The sequence below is a fragment of the Rattus rattus genome, chromosome 2 (assembly GCF_011064425.1).
Source record: "Rattus rattus isolate New Zealand chromosome 2, Rrattus_CSIRO_v1, whole genome shotgun sequence".
NCBI lineage: Eukaryota > Metazoa > Chordata > Mammalia > Rodentia > Muridae > Rattus > Rattus rattus.
In genome coordinates this window covers 105,760,052-105,787,110 of record NC_046155.1, presented here as the reverse complement: position 1 = coordinate 105,787,110, position 27,059 = coordinate 105,760,052, and the positions used below count along the sequence as shown (strand labels likewise).

At 44.6% G+C, this 27,059-nt stretch overlaps 1 protein-coding gene across 1 annotated transcript in view; it reads right to left on the bottom strand.

Annotated features, from left to right (window-relative positions):
* The window catches only part of Ppfibp2 (PPFIA binding protein 2), a 149,196-nt gene that overhangs the window by 65,805 nt on the left and 56,332 nt on the right, over window positions 1-27,059 (bottom strand). Inside the window, exon 3 of the mRNA XM_032893203.1 lies at window positions 20,286-20,500. Coding sequence (XP_032749094.1) covers window positions 20,286-20,500 — 215 coding nt within the window. The remainder of the gene's footprint in view (window positions 1-20,285; window positions 20,501-27,059) is intronic.

Below are 27,059 nucleotides of genomic sequence, written 5' to 3'. Positions count from 1 at the left end.
CAAGGTCTCCTGGCTGAGCAATTCGGAGCCCCATTTCCTTTAGCACTTCCCATAAGCCCTGGATTGTAGTTCCAAGATTCCTGTTATGGGGCACACACTGCTCCAACTGGTCAGACTATGTTTACTTATATCAAAGCACTTTATCTGTAAATATACTGAGATTTTGAGTACATCTCACTGGGCAGTTTCTTGAAAAAAAAAACAATTTATTGTAACAATGTCTTGCTGTATAATCCTAGGCTGGCCTTGAACTTATGATCTTCCTGCCTCATCATCCTGAGTGCTGAAATTAGAAGCAGGTACTACTATTCCCAATTCGTTCTTCATTAGCCACTTAGATAGCATGTGCTTTAAGATGAATGTGAAAGTAAAAGAAAACAGTTCTTACTTCCAGGCTGAGGCCGCCTAGACAGAAGAGCATGCCAAGTCCTAAAGGTCAAGCGTCAAAGAGTCACAGTGCTTCAGGGCTTCAGGAGAAATGTCAGAGCCACTAAAACTATAGCTAAATTTCAAAAGCTATACTGTAAGGGTTAATGCCATAACTTGACAGGGTCTAGAATCACTTTGGAGACAGACTTCTGGCATGTCTGTGAGGGAGTTTCTAGATTGTGTTAACCAAGGGAGGAAAACCTGTCCTAACTGTGGGCAGCACCATCCCTTGGGCTGGGGATCCAAGAATGAATAGAAAGGGAAAAGGTAGCTTTTTCTAAGTTCTTTGAACTTGAACTCAGGTCCTTGAGCTTTCATTGAAAGCCTGATTTCCTCCTGAGCCATCTCCCCAGCCCCCAAATTCAGGCTTTCATGATAGTCACTTAAAGCTATTGAAATTCTTATTGCAATCATTATAAACTGTATTTGTCTTTCTCTGCTTCCTGACTTTGGATGCAATGTGAACAGCTACCTCATTCTCCTACTGACATATCTTCCCTGACACAGTGGACAGCACCTGCAAACTGTGAGCCAAGAGAAATCCTCCCATCCTTAAATTGTATGAAACAGGTATTTTCTCATAAAGTAAAGAAAGGTACCAAACACAACCATTCCATGCAAGCCTTTAAAAACAGCAAACACAGACCTTAGGGAAATCCTGCCTGGTACTGTAAACCTGGCCAACTTCATGTCACTGGTGAGGTCATGGAACCAAGAAGAAAGCCTACTACTGTCAATTTCCTAAACTAATGCAATTCCCAACTATATCCTAAATACCTATCCTTTTATCCATAGCTAAAGGCTAACTCTCGGGCTTTATCAAAGAAGCTTCTTCGCACAGCAACCACAACTGTTCAAAAAGCAAAGAACAACCGACCATGAGGTGCCCATCCCCAGTTCATGTATCTACAACAGAACCCAGGTAACCAAGCAATATGGGTACAGTCCTGTGCATAGAAAACTATCCCCCACATTTCTTCATTTGCTTGAGGTCATAAACCTCATTTACTCCCAAGAAAACTACTTTCTCTACTATACCATCTTATCTTTGGTACAGAGGTAAACTGCAATTCGAACGTAGACTAGAAGCAGACTCTAGCTACCATCAGTCCAGCAAAGATGATCCTAGCCTAACCTTGAGCCCTTCTGCCTTTTTCTATTTGGTTGGGATTCTCATCTCAATGATGATGATGTAAATACCCACCTTTAGGAAATCTAGCAGATTCACAAGTAATGAATTAAATAGCTTCTTGGTTAACCAACATTCGTGTCATCATCCTTCACTCATGCACTTATTCAATGACTAAGATATTACTGAGCATTTTAATAGCTATAATAAATACCATCAGAGAAAGTTGTGTTTGTACAGCAATAGCAAGGACCTAGGGAAGAGATAAATAAATAAATTTCTATCTTCAAAAGGCAGAATAGACTTTGTAGAGGAGGCCCCACTTACAGGATTAAGTCTGAGGCAATAAAAGACTTCTGGGAGAACGGCCTTGGAGATGGCCTTCCCAAGACAAACAGGCTTTCTTTGAGGCCATGATAATCACTATCCTTCAGACATTATGAATTCCACAAGCTTTCCAAGCAAAGGGTGGAGTGAGTCTCCGAGTAACATGCATTTGGAGAGAAACACATGTGATTTACTAAGATCTCTTCCCAAAGCTATAAACATGGCTCAGCTCTGGCTACTGATGAATGTCCTTTTGAGGTAGCTGGATGCATAAGGAACTCAAAGCATGGAGCTGGAGAAGTAGCATTTGTACATGTGTGCTAATACCATGTGAAAGGTGATGCTAAAACCAGGAGGAAAAGAGGAGACTCTGAAGGCTTCCTTCATATTGCCAGTTCCAGTAGACAAGGAGACTCCTTATTGAAAACTCCATCAGAGAGAGGGCAGCATCACTAAGTGCTGGAGATGGGGGTGCAATGAACACTGTGTTTTAGCTATCTGAAGGCCCCATAGTTAATTGCCTGGTGCCTCTTAGACAGCTAAGCCTTTATAGGAAGGACAGAAGCCCTACAAGGTCCTCAAGCAGGTGAAGGTAGGGACTGGAGTGGTAGGTTAGTCAGTACTATGCTCACCCAACATGCATAAGGCCCTGGGCTCGATCTCAGGGTGGCATAAACAGGGTGTTGGTGGCACATACCTGCCATCTCAGCACTTGGGAAGTAGAGGCAGGATGACTGGGAAGTTCAACATCATCAGTGATTAGTTTACGACCAAGTCAGGCTACATGAGACTTTAAAAGGCAGAAATTCAGGAAAAAAATGGACAGAAAAGGTTGCTTTAAAATACATATAGCAGAGGCATCATAGAGGGGAATTTTAAAGGTGACTCTAGGGACAAGGGCAATGTGCTCACAAGTGGAGGAAAGGAGGAAGAGAGACAAGGCCAGCATGGTCTACAGAGTGAGTTCAGGACAGCTAAAGCTACACACACACACACACACACACACACACACACACACACACACACACACACACACACACACACAAATGGTCTCAAGAAAAAAGAAAGAAAAGAAAAACTGTTTAAAACTGTTTCCTTCAAGAGCAGTGGATCAAGCAGGGAGCCACTGAGAGAAGAAACAGAAGACTTGAAAGAGCTGGAGCAGAACAAGGTCCGATAGACACTGGGATAGCCTTGGCTAAGAGAGAAGACCCCAGCCTCAGAAACAGAAGGAGGTTCAGAAGTAATAGCTGTGAGCATGGAGCATGGCTACACTTTGAGAAGGAAGGAAGATGAAAGATTCATCTCAATTTGCCCCTCGTCCTGTCCCCATGAAGTCAGTAATGACATCCATTGAGAGTAGACACGAAGGAGCTGCCGCAGAAGATGGGACACCAGTACAAAGCTGTCATGGGATGCCTAAGAGGGGCTGCTAGCCCACCAAACTACTGATGTCTATGCTGCTATTAGGTACCTACTAGGCACTCAAGCAAAGGCCCTGGCAAGATGCCACTTCATGTGATTCCACTAGGTAGAGGGGTCGGTGTCTCCCAATAAGGAACAAGCAGACAGAAGTCACGGGTATGAGTAGTCAGAGATGGCTAAATTCTAGCTCCTAAACTATACTGGGGAGCTTGGCAGGCAGGTTTATTGTGTATGTTAGCTACAAACTGTCGGGACCCGTAACAGCTGTAACCAGCAGGAGCGCCTAAGAAACTGCGCTATAATAGTCGGCTGCATGGGTTTGAAAAACCCACTCAGAATCAAGGTTGGGCAAGCAGCTCTGCAGCCACCAGAAGTTGTCAAATGATGACATTGATCATCCCACACCTAGCATCTGTGACATGCATTCTAAGTACTTTATGTGTGCTGAATTATTCATTTCTATTTTACAGTCAGGGAAATGGAGTTCTGGGGAAGTTATATACATTGTCCAATGTCCCCAGAGGTAAGATATGAATTCAGGGAGTCTGGATCCATGATCTGTGCTGTTAACCAGTAGACGTGGCCTATCACAGGAGCTGCTGGCTTTAAGGACCACCACAGTCTATATGAATGACAGGTAAGTTGGGTAGGTACCTGTCTGTGTGTCTGTCTGTCTTCACAGCTCTTCTAATCCAAGTGACCACACTACCGGATCAACCATTTGAGTTTGCAATGGCATAGAATAAGGTTTCACGTTTACAGCTTAAACGTGTTCACATTTTACTACTGAACTAAGGTAAACTGCATGGCACACTCAGGTGGTTCTGTTTTGTGACTGACTTTCTCACACTCTCCTGGTGTTGAAGTCAGGCGGCAGTGTGAAATCACTCACACCACTGTTCGAGCTCTCTTCCTGGGAAAATGAACTCCTGTTCAGAGGGCAGTGGGCTAGTCCCACAGACACTGCTGGGAGCAATCTTCAGATACTCCTTCATGGTAGTGTGGGTTGGACCTACTGATCTCAGTGCAGGACACATAGGAACTGTTAATGAGTCAGGGACAGCTGAGAGGGATGAGGGCCTCTGGGGACTTGTAGCAGGAGTGTCCTAGTGCTTAGGCTTTGTCTGTTCAAAGAATGAACTGGAGGGTGAGCTCTTGGTAGCTATTTTAGCAACCACCATTCTTGCCTGCTCCCCTTTTCACTTTCTCCTTCCCGCTAACAGCATCTCAACACAGTGAGTTATGTTCTGACTTCTCTTGGGCTTGGTAAATGAGGGACTGGTTTTAGTTGACCCCTATAAGCCATTACCCTCTTTCTGAGGTCAAAGGGTAAGGCTCCTTCCTTCGAGGTGCACTAGCTCACAGTTCAAACAGGTATCTCTTCTTCTGGAACCTACCCTGTATGCATGGAAGAATCAAAGAGACAGAATCAAAATCGAAGGGTCAGAGAAAGCTGTCCTCCGCACAAGCGCATGAAAATGTGGTGAGAGCTGGACACCTGGTCTGGAGGGCCCCGAGAGGGACTAGGTCAGGAAAGGAATGGTTGCAAACACGGGGCCGAATGGAACCAGATAAAGAAGGTAGGAATTAGAGAGGAAAACAGATGAAAGAAAACCTCAAAAATAAAAGAAAAAACTGTAAAAAATAAAAACAGAAAATATATACTTGGGGGTTACTGAAGCATGGAATGAAAAAAGTAGGTTGAAAATGGATTGGGACAAAAGCCTGAATGGAGATGCTCAAGAGGCTGCATTTTCACTTCCGGACTGAAGGTAAGTCCCAGAGGCTCAAGGCCAAGTTCACACACAGGAGGAGCATCTCCTGGTTTGGGGAGATTAAAAAATCTGGCACAAGGACTTGGAGTAAAGAAGAAAGCTAATCTACCACAGAATGTATCTTTCCATTGAGTACATCCAATACTCAATGTTTGATTTCCTGTTGTTAATGACTCTTCGAATCCTGAAAGCAAAGGAAATGTATTTGCCATGGGTCCCGTGAGGGGTTTCTGAAGTTGTCACCTGGGTCAGAGTCCACCCACAAACCTTACAGGCACCAGGACTCATATCCTATGTCTTGGAGCAAACAGAAATGCCTCGTTCTACCTGGTGGAAAGGACTGGTTCCTAAAGACAGACCCTCGGACAAGGACTAGTCACACCATCCGTACAGACGTGGCCCCTACCATCCCAGGCCCACAGTGACTCGTAAAGCCTCTCAATTAAAGGCTTCATTTTGGAAATGAGGAAACAAAGACCAAATGGTAAGTAGGCTTTCTAGCTCTCTCCAGGAGTGTGGCTTTTTAAAAGCTTAGGACAGTGCCAACGTTTGCCAAAATATCTGGTTATCTCAGTATGCTCTCTGGTGGCTGAGATGTCCTACTCCCTGCAAAGGTTGAGCACAGACAAGATTTCTGTTGCGTTCTGAACCAAATATTGATTCTCTGCATATCTGGCAAAACTGATGAAGGGACAGGACCAAGAGACAGAGAAAATGGTTCAAGTGCCCAACCACTAAGATACCAGCAATCACCATGCCCTCAGCCTTTCTTGGGCTTAGCTAAATGAAGGCTGTCACTAGCTGACTATCAGCCACCCAACTCTCTAATCATGTCTCAGCTGCTTCACTTTCCCAACACATTTTACCATACACCACATCACAGTTACAACAATCTGCTCAAAATACAAGTTAGACCTCACGCTGGGTCCCATGTTGCTTCCTCACTGCAAGCCCCATCATTACAAACCACTGTCACCCATGGCCCCTACATGGCCGTCACTTTTTTGTGTAATCTGGCATCTGCCTGCTTCTACCCACCACGACTGAGTCCAGCAACAATGGTTTTCTCTGTGTTGAAATCCTCCGGACTCTCTTGCCTTGGGACCTTTGCACATGCACCACCCACTTTTACTTTGTCTGGAATGTTTCTCATGCCTTTTTCCACCTGACTCGATACTTCTGCTCCTTTGGGTTTTTGTAAAGTGCCATTTCCTCAAAGAGGGCTCCTGGCCCTCTTCTTCAATCACCAACAGTCCTCCTGAGTCTTCCTTACTGCCCCCTTGTAATCCAATGTTTATTTCCTGGGTCTGTGTGACCTCCATTCCACTAAGGTGGAGGAGATTCGTTCGAAGTTGCTCACTGCTGTACACACAGTACCAGGAGATCAGTATTTGCTAAGGAAACACTGCAGCTACAAAAAATACATATAAAAAGCCAGCCCGCCCGCCCGCCAGCCCAGTGCCTGGGAGCTGGACAGTGAAGAGCTATGTGTCCCTTCCAAGCAGGACACTTCCTGTCCTTCCTTCTACAGTTACAATGTCAAGCCTCTTATCTGTCAGGTGCTTTTGCCCTTCCTCCCTCTCAAATAAACATATTCAGCCTAGAATCCCTCGGTGTGAACCCATCGTAGAAGAGAGGACACTGGAGCTCTGAGTAGAGTGCCATCCAGCCCTCAAGGTTCATTCATCCCTCACTCACACCCCACACAAATGCCTATGCCCCCAAAGAACTGGCACCAACAACTTGCAAAAGAAATCCTGGGCTTCAAAACACTGCAGAGAACTGCCCTGGAGCTTTCCTCCGGAAACACAGAGGCTCACCGGGCTGGCAACAAATATACCCTCTGCTCCGGATAACATCAGGGCTGAGAATGAGTTAAATGACTTCCGAACTCGGGCATTTAAGATAGCAGCAGCTTCCTCTCTGTGTCCTGGAACCCAAAGGCAGTGGACAGACTTTTCTGGTTACAGAGTATGGAGACCAAACTCTTAAGTTTGAGTGCTTAAGAGCCAAAGTTAAAATAACCTAACTTTCCTCGCTGTATTCTAGCCTTCCAGTACAGAAGCTCATTCACTAGGCTGTCAGGGCAGAAACAAAGGCAGCTGCCTGTTTTCTCCCTTGGTGTCTATAATTAGATTCTCATGAAGAACTTGGCCACAATAGGGCTCACTGGACAAATACCTCCCCCTATTACACACACACACACACACACACACACACACACACACACACACACAACCAAAACACCCCAAAGTGCCTCTTCCCTTACTCATCTCCAGATAGACCCAGACAAAGCAGCCAGTCACTTACCCTCTTCAGCCACGAGAAATGCTTGTAAACATCAATGTCCCCATCCATTCTGGGTACCCATGTCAGCAGTTAGAGTCCTTGGTTGAGAAAAAGCCCTCTTTTCTGGCTGGAGCTCAAGCCCTCTCCTCCTCCCTGCCTCCGCCCCCTCCCCCGCAGGAACAGCAAGCTGTGTTCCAGTTTCCCCACTTCTCCGCTGGCCTGGGTCCTGTAGCCTTTCTTCCCCTAAACGGCTCAGATACACAAGACTCAGACTTGACGGTGCTGCTCCAGGGTCCTCCCCCACCGCCCCCACAGAAGGCAGGCAGGCACACAGACACATAGACACACACACAGACCAGGACCGACTTTCAGTCCTTCGGAGCAATAAAACCTCATCAAAAGGGGGAGGCAGAAGTTGTAAACACACATACACTTGAACGCGTACACTCACTCACACATGGGCAATGGGAACCTTCTCAGTGATAATACCAGAGCCTGCCAGAGGGAAACAGTCCGGAAGAAAATGCCTTGTCTGGCTTCCCCTTTCTGGAGTGGCTGGAACTCATTACCGAGAGCCCCCGATTTCCTGTCTCTGCTTCACTCTGCATTTACCCATAGGCTCCCAGCTGCTCTCAGTTTATTTGGGACTTGGGAGACAACTAAAAATAAGCACCACTCCCCAAGGAGCCTGCTGGTTCCCACACACACAGACACACACACACATACACACACCCACACACACACACACACACACAGAGAGACAGACAGACAGAAACACACAGAGACAGACAGACACACACAGACACACACACCCACACCCCCAACACAGAGAGAGAGAGACAGATAGACAGAAACACACAGAGACAGACAGAGACAGACAGACAGACAGACAGACAGACAGACAGACAGAGACAGAGGGAGAGGGGCCCCATCCTTGAAGCCCACACCTACCCTTTTAGATAGGCCATAGGTTGTGCCCCCATGAAAGCCTGGGTTTCCAAAAAGGATAGATCTAGAACCAGCTCCTGTCCCAGCTCTGGGCTCAGAGATGTGCCAGGCCTAGGTAGGGTGACTGCTGTCATTTGCACTGCTGGCACTATCCAGAGACCAACTGCTACAAGCTCAAGACCTTTACTACTGGCTCCCTCAGGGAATGCTGCTCTGGGCTGTGAGCCACTACTGCCAGGGTCCTCCAGGTCACATGCCACCCCAGGGATTACTGTTTCAGTAACTTCCCCCCCCCACTGCCTCCTGGCTATCTTCACTTCTGTAGGACCTGCTTTAGAGAGCAGGGAGATAGAGACTTGGGGAGTGGCTGCAGGTAAGAAGTTAGCCCAGGAAAGCTCGGAGTGGTCACATGCTGGCTCTCCAGGGTGCCCCTTTAAGACTCTCCAGATGCCACACCTCCTTTCCTCATACTTTAACATCTTCTTTGAGAGCTCCCCTTAACACAGCTTTTCTCCCTTGCCCAACCCTTAATGTGTGGCCTTTGGCTATGACAGATTATGAAAGTGATCTTTGATGTGGGTGTAGTGGGAATGGTGGTTACATGCAAAGGCTCTGTACTCAGCTCTCTGTCGTGAATGACTTGCAGACGCATATCATGTGACTGCTAAGGCCTTCCGGTATCTTTCCTGGAAATCCCAGCATAAAGCAAAGACTCCACTGAGCGCCAACAGCCCCTCAACATGACATTAATGTTCACTACTGCACACAAGCCAAGCCAGAAAAACAGGGCACAAATAAGGCTAGCAGCAAAGCCACAGATCAGAGGCCAGGGGAGGAAGGCTCTAGCAGGCAGCTGGCATGAAGGGAGGAGCAAATTCCTGCAGACACACCCAGATCAGAGGGCAGAAGGAAAAAGCAGGCTTACTGCCCTGCCAACTGCCCTGCTGTGATCTCTGGATCCCTCCCCTTACCCTGGTCTAGTCCCAGTGTGGCCTAAGAGCCACCATCCTCACCCAATGTTGTTTTCTTCGACTGGACCTCAGTACAATGTGTGAAGAATACAGAGATAGGGAGGCGATATATATGTGTATGTATATATATATATATGTGTGTGTGTATGTGTATGTATATATATGTGTGTGTGTGTATGTGTATGTATATAACACACACACACACACACACACAGAGTCTAGGAACCTGGCAAAGTCAAATGAAGAAGGTAAGCTAACACTTGCTCTGCACCAAGACAAATGAAATGAACTCCCTGCCCAGAGTAGATAAAGACTTATCTTTCACGGTACGTAATAATAAAGGTGTGCAGAGGCTAGGGAGCTGATTTGGAGTGATATCCCACTCCCTGAGGATAAGGGAAACTTGTGCTTCCCACAGAGGGGCTTAGTGCCTGCCTTTACTTTTGCTAGAAGAAAGTCAGGAATGAAGCTGTAAGAAGCTACTTCTCATTAACCACTAACTTAGCTCCTGGGAGACGTGGCTCAGATGCAGCAGGACGGAGAGCATCCCCTGACTACTCTTCCTCAACTCCTTCCCAATACATCCCAGCCTCCCATCGCTGACTAGAGTGCTCCTCCCCAGACCCTAGGGACTTCCAGTCCACGGCAAACCACAGCTGACAAGGTTCCACTGCACCAGACCCAGACTGTGCGAAGTGTATCTTATTTCTAATTTCTTTTAACTTTCATGCCTAGTTAAATTCTTGTTACACAGAAAGGGTTTGAGCATTCTCAGAATGAAAGAATGAGGCTCAAAACAGAGAGACTAGCAAAAACTAATATTCTACTTAGAAAAAAATAAGGGTGTAATGGCCTCTTTGCCTAGTAACTCAACTGGTGTCTGATGGCCCAGGGCTGGTGGAGAGGAAAGGAGAGGGAGAGAAGCCGGGGAGCTCGGCTAAACTTTTGGCACTTTTAGATGTCTGAAAACAGCAGCTCTTGCCCGCATCTAACTGTTTCATGGAACACACCAAGGCATGTTTTATTTATTGCACTTGAGCCCCTGAATCCACAAAATCACACCCCAAAGGATCTGGAGCAGAGCATGCACGCGCGGCTGACAGGAAGGACAGGACTGGGGATATCTGAGATAGTTGAACATAGGAACTTTAGGTACCTACAACTCCAGGAACCCCCAGGAGCTCAGCTAGAGCTCCCTCACAGTACTGCAGGTGAACACAACTATGCCACACCCACCCCAAAGGCCATCCTGGTCAGGGGTGCCTTTTTGGTAGTCTACAGATTTCAATAAATCAGATAAGCCCATAAATGCATTCATAACATTCATAATATATATACAAAGCATCAACTCCCCATGGCTCTCTATGAGTCTAAAGCTGGTTTTTATCATAGTATCAAACATTCTCTCTCTCTCTCTCTCTCTCTCTCTCTCTCTCTCTCTCTCTCTCTGTCACACACACACACACACACACACACACACACACACACACACACACACACACACACGGGAACAGCCTGGCTTAGCTGGCCTGAGTTTGGGCTTAGCTTGCCCTTGATATTTCAGTGAGGTGGGGGGTGCATTCATGTCTGTACCGTACTGCTCCTTCATGGAGGTGCAGGGGGCATCAGGACAAGAGACAAATTCTGTCATACTTGACTGCTATCTGTAGCATGAAAGTAGTCGCAGCCAATGCTAAACTAAACTGTGGCTGAGCCGGTAAAACCTCATTTATAAGTGCAGAAAATTGATTTTTTTTTATCATTTCCACATCATAAAATACTCTTGTGATTTTTCTTCAGTTATTAAAATGTAAAAAAAATCATTCTTAGCTGATCCAGGGGCATAATAAACAGGCAATAGGCCAAATACTGGGCAAAGTTCACAAGCCAGTGGGATAGTGCTAAGCTTCCCCATCTCTAATGAGTTCCTGGGTTGGAGGGGCTTGTAATGAAAATGCCAAGTCGGACCAGCAGGGTAGAAATGGAACCTGGATCTAATTGCACGTTGCTAAGAAGCTTCCAGGGAGATACTCACATGGCTGGTCCCAGGACCACACCTGAAGAAGTACAAAATAAGGAACCCACTTTCAGAAGTTCCTCAAAGAAGTTAGAACTGGGAGAATGCATCCTGTGGCTAGCCACAGCAGTGCTGAAGGGGCAGAAGGCTCTGGGCAGTCTATCTCACAGGCCCTCTTTGCGGGTTGAGGCTAAGTGGGTGTCTACATGCTTAGACCTCAAGTCATGCTAATCTGGCAACACCCCCTACCACGTCCCCTGGGCCTGAAGCAGGAAATTCAGAGGGAAAGATTTATTTGCCATTTCACCAGTGTTTGTACATTCTTGGCCATCTATAAACACTGGTTCCCTCGGGCTGGAATACTCTCTTTGGTCAGGTCCTGAAAGGATCCAGATTGCTAGAATTTACTTGCTTAGTTAGGGAGGTGGGGGAAGCAATAAAAACCCAAGGGGGGAAAAAAGTAATACTGTTAAATCTGCAGTAACTGAGAGACCCACAAATGTTAGCTGCTATGCCAGGAAAAGTTGTGTTCATAAGCCCCCAAGGCACGAGGAGTGTTTCTAGGGCAGCGCAGACAGACACCATGTGGCCCAGGAAATGCCTCCTGGAATGTGAAGCACCATCCTCCTGGGCCATGGCAAAAGGGTCCAGGAGCCTGGAGAGGTTTTCTTGCCACTAACAAAGGAAAGGTCAAACCTATGCTCCTAGGTTCAGGCCTCAGCAGCCCTTCTCTCCTTCCCAGCTCCACAAATGGACCCTTCCCTGCCAGCTATTTGTCCAATGTTTCCTAAAGAAAATGAGAAATGACTCTTGCTTTTGACTGACCCAAATGCACTACTCGGCAGCCTCACAGGAAGAAGAAAGTAAAGAAAAAAATTCAAACTATTTTCTCTTATAAAACCTACTACCTGATTCCTAGTCCTTGGCCTTTAGACATTCTAGCTTTTGTCCCTGCCTGCCACCTACTGGCTTCTTGAGGTACTGCACATGGATAAAGTAGCACCACAGCACACGTCCACCTGGGCCTGGCCACCGAACGGGCAGGAGGAGACTGATCTCTCCTTGTTTCTGAGAGCTCACTCTATGGCACGCACTATTCCTGCCATTGGAGAGAAAGGAAACATACTGGAAATTAGCTCACATATGCTGTGCCTTTTTTGTTCTACAAAACTAAGTATCCTCCAACCCGTGTGTGTGTGTGTGTGTGTGTGTGTGTGTGTGTGTGTGTGTGTGTGTACACATACACTGACAACCAAGCCCAAGGCCTCCTGTATGCACACTACTATGAAGCCATTAGCCACTGAGTGGCATCTCAATCAATCTTCTCTTTTTAAATCCCAAAGGAAAGGTTTTCCTACCAATCTCTAGCCTGTAGTTTTGTACAGCGTACAAAACAATGTAAAAATGTTCAATATAAACAACCCAGCCCGGTACTTTGGTCCTGCTGGAGGCTGGAGAACAGTGACAGAAATGGACCCCCACCCCCACCCGGCAAGAGGAACCCAAGCTCACGTGTTTTGTCATCCAGGAGACAGCTTTCTTTCCTACCTCTCCTGTTTTCCAATATGGAAAACAGATTTGCTTCTTTGGCCAAGTGAAGAACTGCAAAGTGAATGGGGCAAGGAGAAAAACAGCTTTGTATGAGGAGCTGCCACGGAAGGAGCCACCACCTGTGACAAGCCAGGCCCCGCCAAGGTTTTCCTCTTTCTTTGTTGAAGACTAGCTCAAAAGCTATGCGAGGGGCCTGCATTGACTCGCTTATGAGAGGTGCACACAGGGAACCTCCCAGAATGTACAGCTGAGGCTGCCCACACGAGACAGGTCTTCACACAGTTCTCAAGACGCAGGCCTCAGCTGAGGCTCCCTAAACTCTCTCCATTTTGAAAATTAAGACATGTAGACTAAGATCAAGGCTGGTATTTTAAGGGAGGCCTGCTGCTCCAGTCCCCAGAGTAAACACTGGACAAAATGCTTACCTACAGGGCTAGAGATACAGCTCAGTTAGTAAAGTGTTCTCCATACACAAAGCCTGGCATCCCCACCATGGAATGGTGACATGAGTCTAGCCCTAGCACTAAAGAGGTAGAAGCATGAAAATCAAAACTTTAAGCTAATTCACAGCTGTGCAGTGAGGTAAAGGTCCAGCCTGGACATGAAACCCTTTTCCATAATACATACATACATACATACATACATACGTACATACATACATACATACATGTATACATGCATATAGGAAAGGAAGAAAGAGAGGAAGGGGGGGGGGGAAAGATGGGCTATATCTATCTAGGTCATATCTTGTTACCAAAACTAAGCTGATATTTCCAGTAGGAAACTGAGTCTCAGAGAACAGAAGAGAGCCTAGCACTGGCCTTTTAAACGTTTCTACCTCCTAACCACCTTGCTTTGGTTCAGCTAGCTTTCAGGTGCCTAGGCTGAACGACCTGGACAGCTGCTGAATTGCAAAGGAAAGCTTGGGTTCCCAGGGTGGGGCCTGGGGGTGTGCATGTCTCCAGTTCCAAAGAGAACGCCGTCTCTTGGAGCAAGCGTCTCTGCCAACCACTGGCTCACATCCTACAATCCTGCCTTGACTTGCCCTCGCTTTGCTGTTGCTGGGCTCCCCTGCCCCTTCTCTGACTTCATCTTGAACTTTCACCAAGGATCTCCTTGGCCCATATCCACAGTATCAACCAGCAGGATATACCAGCTGCTGGCAGAAGAGGGGTGTGTGTACCAGAATGGTGGAGGAACACCCAGAGCTGCTTTATCTGAACACTACTTGCTCTGGGGTTCACATCAGTTCTACACTAGTAAACGGGTCTCTACCCCTAGTTGAACATTCCACTCTGCATGGCTAATCTCTTTAGAAGGCTCCACACACAGCCAAGCTGACCACATCAAGAAAACTACCCTGCCAACCAAGCAAGTGTGGAAAAGTCGACACGCCCCTTGCAGACCACATGAAAGTCCTGTTGAGGTGCAGCCACAAGTCTCAGAAGCACACCTAGTAGCACCAAGCCCTTCTTGCCTGTGCTACCTGTCAGGCCTCTAAGAAACATCTCTCTCCTTTCTTGGCTTCAGAACTGTCTGGTGAGGTTCAGGAACTCTTTATCTCTACCCTCCTGAACAGCATCAATATGCACCTCACCACAGCACAAAGAAAAGGAAGTTGCCCTATCTCGAAATCACCTCCATTTCAATCACAAGACAGACTGCTCCAGGCTTTCAGGGGTTTCTGGCTGCATCCTCGGTGAGCACCTACCCCAGCATCATACCGCCCACCAGACATACAGGATGAGAGACCTATCTCCCAGGTTAACATTTCTGCTGCCTACAAGACAGGACCGAAGCCCCTCACTGAATCCCCTTTGCAGGCAACCTCAGCATGCCCTAGACTCTGAGAAATTGTACAAAGGCCTTGTAAATCCACTCTCCAAGGAAATCCCAATCTCTTGCTCCTTGTTTCACTGACCTTAGATCAGAGAGCCCTACATATGCCCATCCAAGTCTGGAGCCCACTTCTTATCCTATGCATTGCCAAGGGGCAAGGCAAGGGTCTAGGCCACAGAGCTCTAGAAATTTATAGCTCAGCAGTGATTAATCGTGGGCAGGTCTGTTGCTCTTTGAGGTAATCTTGGCAGAATATGACCAACAGGATTCTTGCTGGCTATGTTGCTACAGCAGTGTCTCAGCCCTGCAGGAACAAGCCCTGTGCTCAAACACACCCAGCTATCCACTCTGATGCAGCAGGCCCAGGAGTGCCCTCTCCTCTAAGACATAAAGGAAAGGCAGGCCTGTACTAGTCAATTTGTCCTATTCTAATCAGTAGTCATGCCCCCACTCCCAGTGCTACATTTCTACCAAGCCCCTTTATCTTAGGGACCCTATGGTGTCTAACACTTCAGCACTGTTGGAGAATACCAGCAGCAGGAGACCAAACTTCTCATGACACAACACTTCCTCTCTGGCCAGACCACAGTGAGTCTTAGCAGGGGTCCTATAACATAAAGGCAGCTAATCCACAGCTCTGTGAGAAGTTCTGTGTTTGGACTAGGGAGATAGCTCAATGAAGGAAAGCACTTTCTGTGTGTGCAAGACGATGACCTGAGTTCAGACCACCAGAACCCACGAAAACGCCAGATGTGGGAAGCATCTGTAATCACGGTATGTCTATGGTAAGAATGGAGGCAGGAGAAACAGGAGAATCCCTTGTTATATTATGGGCTGGGAGTTCCTGGACTATCAGCGAGTAACGAACAAGAAAGACTGTCTTACCAACAAGGCAGAAGGTGAAAACCAGCATCCATGGTTGTTCCCTGACCTCCACATGCATGCTATGGCATGCACATACTCTCACACATGAACAGGTACACACACACAATACATGCTATGGCATGCACACACTCTCACACATGAGCAGGTACACACACACAAAGAAATATAATTGTTTTAAAGTTTTACATTTCTATTTCATTGGCACCTAGTATTTTTATGCTCCTGGAGGATTTAGCTCTAACATTATTTAACAAGTCAATGAGACTCTTTGCTTTGGGAAAGAGGTTTCGTCTTGTTTTTTTAACAAAGGAGAGTGAGAGGACTGTAGTTCAGCTGATAAAGTGTTTGCTAGTATGTTCCAGGTCCTGAGTTTGACACCCAGCATCACCTAAACCTAGGTACACACCTACTAAGAGCCTATATCAAAAATAAAATATAAAACGAAAGCGTAGAAATTACTCGTAAGATAACAAGAATAAACACATACACATAGATATATACACACAGACATACTTGCCACAGACCTTTTGTGATGTCTTCCTAGCGGCCATTCTTTCCCTCAACTCTTTTCTTTGCTGACAGCAGCTACCTTCTGCAAGCTAGGCCCCAGCTCACCTCGGACTACTTATGACAAACTGAAGTCAATGTCAAGTAAACTTTGCTGGTCTGAAATGCTTTGGACTGGCAAAATATTAGTTTTTTATTTTAAAGGTATTATTATCATTTACATAGAATCTACTGGCTAAGCATACCTAATCAAGAAATGTAAAATAAAATTTCAAAAACTCTAAAATTCAAAATTCTCCAAATCTGCAATGTTGGATGTCTTCATGGGGGGTACCCAACTTGTCCTTGGTCTAATGCCCTACTTTTCCTTCCCAGACTCCTCTGATGCTTTAGAATCATCTTGGCCACAGACCAATGGGAAATATGCTGGAGGATTTCAGAAAAACATTTCTCCCCATAATTAAAAATAAATTAAGATGGACATACCGGTCAAAAGATGCTGATCAACCCTGGACAGAGCTGTATTCCTGAGGGAAGGTACATGCCAGAGCTTTGTTAGCCATTAAAGGACACACCTGAGGAAAATTCAGTCCCGGGAGATGGAGGACAGAAAGATGAGAGAAACCAGAGGCTCCGAGGTCATCTGTAGCCAGTGTTTTCACATGGGCATGCCCAGCCTCTCCACAGGTTTCTAGTGATCTAAACCCTACTGTTGACACTGCTTTGTTGGAGAAAGTACCCCAGCAGATAGTGATGTTGTATGGCAGAGCTGGACAGAGTCAGGCTAACATTTCAACAAAACAGGAACTTTGAGGTATGTGACAAAGCCAGACTGTCTGTGGGAGGGAATGGAACACATACAATGCACAGTCTGTGTTGAGCAGGAGGTGCAGGTCCATCCTGGCTTGTCCCTCAAACTGTGTCTCTCGTTCCAACACTAATCCTAATCTACCTCAGAGTCTTTAAAAAAAGAAAAGTATGATGACGCATGCCTTTAGTCCCAGCTTTCAGGAGGCAGAGGCAGGAAGACTTTTATGAGTTCAAGACTAGCCTGGTCTACATAGAAAGTCCCCCAGGCCAGGCAGGAAAACAAAGACCGTGTCTAAAACAAAAAGGAATTTTAAATTAAAATCAAGTGGAGTCTTGGTGATTAAAGCAAAGCTTTTTAAACTTTAACAAATCAACATAGTTTAATGTGTGATCTGAAATCTCTTATTTTTTCACAAACTCCTATCCAAATAGACCACAGTCTTTCGCCACAAGGACCACTCTGGAACAGCTAGTGACCTGCTGGCTGCTCTGTACTTAGTGGCTGTACAGAGAAGAGCTAGTGTGGAATGTGTGTAGAATGTAAACTGACCTTAGGTCAGCCAGACCTGAAAAGCAGACCGGCCTTTTCTGCTCAGAATCAAACCCTAACATGCAGCTCTGGCTTCTTGAAATGTTTATGTGAACTTCTGACCCCCAAAAAGGACACCATTCAGAGGTGGTTGATGGGAATAATTACTCTAAAAGATTTATGAACGCAATAGCGTTTGGGGAAATTTTTCTTAGGCAGTGGATTCCTGCAGTCACTGTAAATAATCTGCTCCTAACATCTGTGCAAACCTGAACACAAGCTGTTTCCCCAAGTACCACATCAACTGAATTGGGAATACAATTATTTTTAATATATTTCCCCAAAATATTTTAAAAGTTAATGAGTGTTTTTCATGTCACACATTAAAAATGCCGATGAATCTGAGTGAACTGTAACATAGCACTCAAACCTAGTACATGGAGAAACAGGCGCCTCGCTAATCGATGTGAGGTTAAGTCAGGCCTTTGTAGGGCTACAAGGAAGAGAAGAGACCCAGAGTTGAGTGATAGCGTTAGCCACCATTTTCTAAAACCCCATGGCTTGAAGAGCATAGCACTTAGGAAAGTACACACTGGAGTAAAATAAAAGATCATTTCATTATGGAAAACCAAAACACCAAAAGAAAAATGAGTGCAAGATATGAACAGAGGGCAGAACAGACATGCCCAGGGGTTAAGGCGGCATCTCGGTGTAGGGGAAGAACACAGAGGATTATTTTTTGGCCTTATCCTTTCAAATCCTCCAATTGAACATCTTACCTTCATACTTTACCTATATTAGTAAAATAATTCATATGTGACCATGTATATACGTGAAATGTTTTTCATGCAGGATATGAAATTAAAAGCTTGGAAACTATAGAGAATACTAATAAACTAATTTCAAAAAGTTTAGCCTTCTCAGTAAAGAAATGTACCCAAAACAGCAGTGAACCTTTTCCCCTTATGAAACTGCTAAAACCACCTTTCAATCTTGGTGATTATTTCTGACCTCAGGATAACATGGAAAAGACTCGCTTCAAACTCAGCCAATGAAATTAAAGACCAAGAAATTCTTTTGAAAAGAGATTTGGAAAATTGTGTCAAAGGCTTAAACATATTAACATTTTTGGATTACAGGTTGCCAGGTTAGCCAGCTGCTTACGGCATACCTGACCATCCTTACTCACTGCTTATCTGAAATCAAGTTTAACTGGACATTGTAGATTTTAAATGATGACCCTAGTTGATCTCTGCAATTAAGACTTCTAGAAAATCCTAGAGCCAGAAAAGGATAGTCACAACAGCAATGCCCCATATGGTGAGAGACTTAAAATAATCTAAATGTCAGTATTAGAAAGACTGTCGCGTAAACGGAGGCACATTCATATAACTGACCAAGGGACACATGCTCACTGTAAACTGCACAGTGAAGAACACAGACAAGAAACGGCTGAGCTATGGTCAGACAGGACTTCTGCTAAGAAAGAACTGTCAATGACTCTCCTGGTCATGTGCTGGTAAGGTTCTGGACAGAACTGTAAGGGAGCCAGCAAAAATACGGCTCTGGAGAAACATGAAAGAACTCAGAAAACAGAAAGAGATGTGTTTACAAGGACTCTTGTGGTTACATAGGGCCGCTTAGACAGTCCAAACTACATGCCCTATTTTAAGATCAGTTCATTTGAAACTGTTTTCTATCTTACTTCCCCTTCATGTTCAAGGTCACAAACATACTCACAGGTTCTGGTCATTGCTACAAAGGTATCTTTGGGAGACCGTTATACTGCCTACAACCCTGACACGGGTACGTGACAAAGGCACCAGGCAGGGAGCCTATATAATGAAAATATTGAATAACCCATGCAATGAAAATGAGAGACTGTTCATTGTTGAGGACAGCATGGGATGAGATACACTGACATATCCCTCTAGAACAAAAAGGAGGCTAGGACATCTGGGATGGAGGCTGTTTAATCACAAATGACATAATTTATGGATAAGGATGTCTCAACTTCCAACATCAACCTCTCCCTCCCAATTTGATGTCCCTGTCCCTGTCCCTGTCCCTGCACATTTTCTAATTTTGAACAGATCTTCAGGGCTCTAGCTTTAGAGTCCTGTATTAGAAAACTGTACCCCAGCCTTCAACCTTAATTTTAGCTTAGGTGGCCACACTAGTGCACCCCTCTTTCATTCCCCCTCATCCTTTGTCTGGCTTCCTAGCATACTCTGCCTCTCTAGCCCTCCAATAGCCACATCCCAACTTAGCTCCACCTCTTACCCATTCCCAGATAATATGAATTCTCCATCTCTTGACATGATAAACTAAAGCTATAGCAAGTTTGCAGATTAATCCTTCATTCCCTTCCCCTACAGCCCAGCAAGTCCCCAGGCCTAACCAAGAGAAATCACACACACACACACACACACACACACACACACACACACACACACACACACACAATACAATTGTAGGGCAAGAATCATGGGCAAAAACAAAGAAACTAATGAGGCCAGCAGGCTTTAGGTTGTGGTTTAAGACTCCACTCAGTGAGTCCAGCAAGTCACACACACACATATAATTCAAGGATCGTGTATCTGACCCTGGATTTCTCACCTCAGAAGAGAGTTATTGAAGACCACAAGAAGGCAGAATGAGTAGCTTAAATATCTTGACTAGGCTTTCTACTCCTGCCGAGGACTACTCCATGGGATGTGCCCAGAGTTATATGGGAAGCAAGACAGGGCTGGGAGAGGCAGAGAGAAGTCCTCAGCTCTGGCCATTGGTGCCATTCTATTGCTGCATAGTTAATGTCCCACAATTCCCTTTATCAGGCCATGGTCCAACTCACCAAGCTGTCCTCAAACCACTCCTTTATGTAGGCAGCTGTTGGGCCAGGGATCTGGCTGAGGAGGGCTTCTCTTTCCTGAGGAAGTGCCAACATCTCCAAGGCCAGTCTCAGGTCCTCGATGAGATGGAGCACAGGCATGGAGTTCAAGCAGGAGGATGGAGGAGACAGCCCGGACTCACAGGTACCATCACTAAAATCTGCAGCCGTTTTAGTGCCTGGAACGGAAGAGAGGGGGAGACCTCAGTAAGGAGAGTAGATGTCACAGTGAACTCCTTGACTGGAGGCTTGCTCCTACCTCACCATGAAAACATGGCAACAGCAGCATCTCCATACTGACCTACAGCGGTAGGAAGAGAGGCCCACAGAGCTGGGTACAGTCTATTGAGCCTGGCATACAAAGCTCACACACGAATACAACTGATTAAACAGACAGCCCTCACCAGTGACCAACACTAACGAGACCCGCCCGCCTCTTCATCTTTTCAAACATACTTGTTTCCTTTTGAATCAGTATTACACAGCACAGATGGCTACTCCAAACTCCTCCCATTCACTTAGGAGATTCCGCTCCTCTCCCTGGGCTGGCCTGGTCACTGCTATCCCTAGAACGCCATGGAAGCGACTGTGCCAATGCTGGGTCTGAGGCTTAAGACAGCTCCTGTTCTTCCTCTCCAGGGCCCAATCACCTTGCATCAAAGGCCAGCTACCCTGTGGAGACAGCTCCAACTGCCACCAGCCCTCTCACTGCAGTGACAGACTTGTGAGTAAAGCCATCCTGGGTCCTCGTCCTCCAAATCCAAAGTAGCCATCCCAGGTAACATAGCATGAGCCATCCCCTGTGGAACATTACCACAGTCATGGAATTATAAAGAAACACGTGGCAAAGGTTGGCCTGGGTTAGTTGGACACAGTAATGGACTATACTATAAATAAATAAATAAATAAATAAATAAATAAATAAATAAATAAATAAATAAATAAATAAATGAGAAAGGATTACTGTACTCACTCTGGTGATGGATTATATAGCAAAGCAGGATCACTCTGGATGCTCCACTGGGAGACTGCTATATGAAAACTGTAGTAGTTCTCTGCATATCCACAGCCCACCTCCCCATGACAGACCCTGAAAGCAGAGTCTATGCCAGGCACGGCTGCGTTTCCAGCACCTAGTACATGTCGAAATGCAATTCATTCAAGTGACTACAGACATACTCCAGGGAATAGCTTCAGAGAAAGAAATAAGTGCCCAGATTTCCTCAGAGATCTGGGATGTGGGGTCAGTTCCTTCTAATTTAGTATGTCTAAAATAGGACTGGTTTTTGTCGTGCTACACCCTATCATTCAACTACAGAAAAGCCCAAAACTGACCTCACAGAGTCTGACAAAGGATGTCTGTGCTTTCGGCAGTTAGAGATGATTTGTAAAATGCAGTTTAAAGGATCCTGTTTTAAGGCACTCGGATTATTACGGCCAATAAGGTAAGACACCTGAAGTTAGGACTACTCTGGAAAATGGGAGCTGGAGGGCCACTATGGCCACGTGTTTGGCATCTAATTTCTGGCCCATTTATACTTTTAGAAGCCAACATTATCCTTGCCAAGCAGTTTGGGGAGGAAACATCCATACAGAAGGAAACAATTACCACAGAATTTGATTGCCAGTTTGCCTTCTGAAAATGTATGACAAAGGGAACCATGGGTCACAATCCACGAAAAAGTCAGGCTTTGGGAAGCTGGGAGACAGGGCGAGTACCCATGCCCTGGTGTGTGCTCAGCACTTTCCTACATCCAATTTAGAGCTGACTGAGAATTGCACAAACCAAACCTCAGGAGAGAAAACGGTTAGAAACTTAGCAAGCTCTCCAAACTTCACACAAATGCTCAGCAATCATTCCCCTGCACTACACACCCTTTCTGTTTTGAAAGTGTGTACGTTCGCACACGTGCATGCATGTGTGTGGGGGTGTGTTCACTAGCACATGCTCACAGGTGAGGGAGGATGCACACATGCCGTGGTCCAAGTGTAGCAGGGAGGATAATTGAGGATGCTGGTGTGAGGTCCAGGGACTGAGCTCAGGACACTGGGCTTGCACAGAAAATGTTTTTACCTACTACTGGGCCATCTTGTAGGCCGCATATTCTAATTGCAAAGAGTTTTTCATACAGGTGAAGTATATAAGGAGTTGGGCTAAAAGACATTGAAAATACAGAGGTTTTTTTATTAACTTTATGTGATAGTGTGACCTTGGGTATTTTATACCACATATATAAATGAAATTTTAGGTTGGAGAGATGGCTCAGCGGTTAAGAGCACTGACTGCTCTTCCAGAGGTCCTGAGTTTAAGTACCAGCAACCACATGGTGGCTCACAACCATCTGTAATGGGATCTGATGCTCTCTTCTGGTGTGTCTGAAGACAACTATAGTATATTCATATACCTACAATAAATAAATAAAATATTTAAAAATAAATAAATAAATGAATGAAATTTTAGAGACATGGATTATATATATTAAAGTATAAGGGAATAAAGGTATAGATGAAAATTGGATTAGATTAAGATTTGATAATCTCAATAGTAACTAAGCTAAATATAACAAAACACCACACATCTACTATATAATATTAACTTCTGCTACATTAAAAAAACAAGTCTGAAAGTACCACATCTAACAATTATAATAAAACAAAAATAGTTCCTTCAAAAGGAGACACTTTATAAATCAGTTTTAAAAAAAACTGAATTTATGTCTCCCACAAAAAACAGACATACAGTTTTACATAGCTAATTCTGGGACATCTACAAAAACACAAATAGAAAATTAAAATATAAAAATAAAATCTTTTCTGGATAGTTCATGGAACTTTTAAAATGGGAATTCAGTTTTCACTAATAAAATTAATGAAGTTGAAAATGAAGTGATTGGGCTGGAGAGATAGCTCAGTGGTTAAGAGCACTGACTGCTCTCCCAGAGGTCCTCAGTTCAATTCCCAGCAACCACGTGGTGGCTCACAATCATCTGTAATGGGATCCAATGCCCTCTTCTGGTGTGTCTGAAGACAGTGACAGTGTACTCACATACATAAAATAAATAAATCTTTTTTAAAATGCAAAGATTATTGTAGACAAGCAGATAGTGTGAACACTCAGAACCTGTTCAGAGACACAAAAATTAGCCCAATTCTTTGTAATAAGCAATCTGGCAGATTCTAAGAAAATCAGATTTGCATCAAAGATTCCTACATAGTAAGGATCTCAGTGGTATTCTAATTCTGAAAAAGTAAGGGTACAAACAACTAGCTGAGTATTTAAATTACTTCTAGAATAATCAAAACTATAATTCATATAGTTAAATATAAAAGAAATGACTTCCAAAGAACCAGAAACATGGAATCATACACCTATTTGTAAAATATTAATTAATGGGGTGAAGAGATGGCACCGGCAGCTCTCCCAGTGGACATGGTTCAATTCCCAACACTCACAGGAACCCTCACAACCATCTGTTTACTCCGGTCCCAAGGGATCTGATGCCCTCTCCTAGCCTCCATGGGCACAGCATACATGAGGTACACGGACATACAAGCAGGCAAAACATATAGCACATAAAATAACCCAAAAAAGTTTAATATAATTAATGCATATGGATGTTTAACATATATGTACACACATATATATACATATATATGCATATATATATATTAGAGAGAGGGGGGAGAATAACTTTTTTAATATTGACAATCACTATCAGAAGTGAGAGCTTGCAACTTGACTTAGTTTGCACAAGTACTCCAGGTTTAAACATGTTTTGCAAATCCATACTGGTTATTAGACAGCATCAGCATAAGAAATTTTAAGTGTGTGTGTGTGTGTGTGTGTGTTATTTGTGTATATATCTTCCTCAGTTGCTGTTCACATCTTTTTTTTTTTTTTTTTGAGCTCATGGCTTCAGCTTGACTCAGTGAGTTCTAGCAACCAACTGTCCTTCCCCCAGCCCCAGCATCGTACATCACAGTTACATCGTATATCACAGTTACATGTGCATGTACCATGCCTAGTTTCTACATGGGTGATAGAGATCTGAACTCAAGTCTTCATGATTTACCCAGCACGTATGAGCCATCTCCTCAGCCCTCTGGGATAAAGCAGGAAGTGAACAGACGCATTCCCTCCCTGAGCCCTGATGAGCTTGATTTCACACAGTAAGTGACAAGTGAAGAACTGGTATATTTTCTTTTTTTTTTTATTTATTTCTTTTTTTTTTATTAACTTGAGTATTTCTTATGTACATTTAGTGTTATTCCCTTTCGGTTTTCGGGCAAACATCCTTCCCTCCCCCCTTCCTTATGGGTGTTCCCCTCCCCACCCTCCCCCATTGCCGCCCTCCCCCGACAGTCTAGTTCACTGGGGGTTCAGTCTTCAGGACCCAGGGCTTCCCCCTTCCACTGGTGCTCTTACTAGGATATTCATTGCTACCTACGAGGTCAGAGTCCAGGGTCAGTCCATGTATAGTCTTTAGGTAGTGGCTTAGTCCCTGGAAGCTCTGGTTGCTTGGCATTGTTGTACATATGGGGTCTCAAGCCCCTTCAAGCTCTTCCAGTTCATTCTCTGATTCCTTCAACGGGGGTCCGTTCTCAGTTCAGTGGTTTGCTGCTGGCATTCGCCTCTGTATTTGCTGTATTCTGGCTGTGTCTCTCAGGATCGATCTACATCCGGCTCCTGTCGGTCTGCACTTCTTTGCTTCATCCATCTTGTCTAATTGGGTGGCTCTATATGTATGGGCCACATGTGGGGCAGGCTCTGAATGGGTGTTCCTTCAGTCTCTGTTTTAATCTTTGCCTCTCTCTTCCCTGCCAAGGGTATTCTTGTTCCCCTTTTAAAGAAGGAGTGAAGCCTTCACATTTTGATCATCCGTCTTGAGTTTCATTTGTTCTAGGCAACTAGGGTAATTCAAGCATTTGGGCTAATAGCCACTTATCAGTGAGTGCATACCATGTATGTCTTTCTGTGATTGGGTTAGCTCACTCAGGATGATATTTTCCAGTTCCAACCATTTGCCTACAAATTTCATAAACTCGTTGTTTTTTGATAGCTGAGTAATATTCCATTGTGTAGATGTACCACATTTTCTGTATCCATTCCTCTGTTGAAGGGCATCTGGGTTCTTTCCAGCTTCTGGCTATTATAAATAAGGCTGCGATGAACATAGTGGAGCACGTGTCTTTTTTTTATATGTTGGGGCATCTTTTGGGTATATGCCCAAGAGAGGTATAGCTGGATCCTCAGGCAGTTCAATGTCCAATTTTCTGAGAAACCTCCAGACTGATTTCCAGAATGGTTGTACCAGTCTGCAACCCCACCAACAATGGAGGAGTGTTCCTCTTTCTCCGCATCCTCGCCAGCATTTGCTGTCACCTGAGTTTTTGATCTTAGCCATTCTCACTGGTGTGAGGTGAAATCTCAGGGTTGTTTTGATTTGCATTTCCCTGATGACTAAAGATGTTGAACATTTCTTTAGGTGTTTCTCAGCCATTCGGCATTCCTCAGCTGTGAATTCTTTGTTTAGCTCTGAACCCCATTTTTTAATAGGGTTATTTGTCTCCCTGCGGGCTAACTTTTTGAGTTCTTTGTATATTTTGGATATAAGGCCTCTATCTGTTGTAGGATTGGTAAAGATCTTTTCCCAATCTGTTGGTTGCCGTTTTGTCCTGACCACAGTGTCCTTTGCCTTACAGAAGCTTTGTAGTTTTATGAGTTCCCATTTGTCGATTCTTGATCTTAGAGCATAAGCCATTAGTGTTTTGTTCAGTAAATTTTTTTCAGTGCCCATTTGTTTCAGATGCTTCCCTAGTTTTTTTCTTCTATTAGTTTGAGTGTGTCTGGTTTGATGTGGAGGTCCTTGATCCACTTGGACTTAAGCTTTGTACAGGGTGATAAGCATGGATCGATCTGCATTCTTCTACATGTTGACCTCCAGTTGAACCAGCACCATTTGCTGAAAATGCTATCTTTTTTCCATTGGATGGTTTGGGCTCCTTTGTCAAAATCAAGTGACCATAGGTGTGTGGGTTCATTTCTGGGTCTTCAATTCTATTCCATTGGTCTATCTGTCTGTCTCTGTACCAATACCATGCAGTTTTTATCACTATTGCTCTGTAATACTGCTTGAGTTCAGGGATAGTGATTCCCCTGAAGTCCTTTTATTGTTGAGGATAGTTTTAGCTATCCTGGGTTTTGTTATTCAGATGAATTTGCAAATTGTTCTGTCTAACTCTTTGAAGAATTGGATTGGTATTTTGATGGGGATTGCATTGAATCTGTAGATCGCTTTTGGTAAAATGGCCATTTTTACTATATTAATCCTGCCAATCCATGAGCATGGGAGATCTTTCCATCTTCTGAGGTCTTCTTCAATTTCTTTCTTCAGAGTCTTGAAGTTCTTGTTGTACAAATCTTTTACTTGCTTGGTTAAAGTCACACTGAGGTACTTTATATTATTTGGGTCTATTATGAAGGGTGTAGTTTCCCTAATTTCTTTCTCGGCTTGTTTCTCTTTTTGTGTAGAGGAAGGCTACTGATTTATTTGAGTTAATTTTATACCCAGCCACTTTGCTGAAGTTGTTTATCAGCTTTAGTAGTTCTCTGGTGGAACTTTTGGGATCACTTAAATATACTATCATATCATCTGCAAATAGTGATATTTTGACTTCTTCTTTTCGATCTGTATCCCCTTGACCTCCTTTTGTTGTCTGATTGCTCTGGCTAGAACT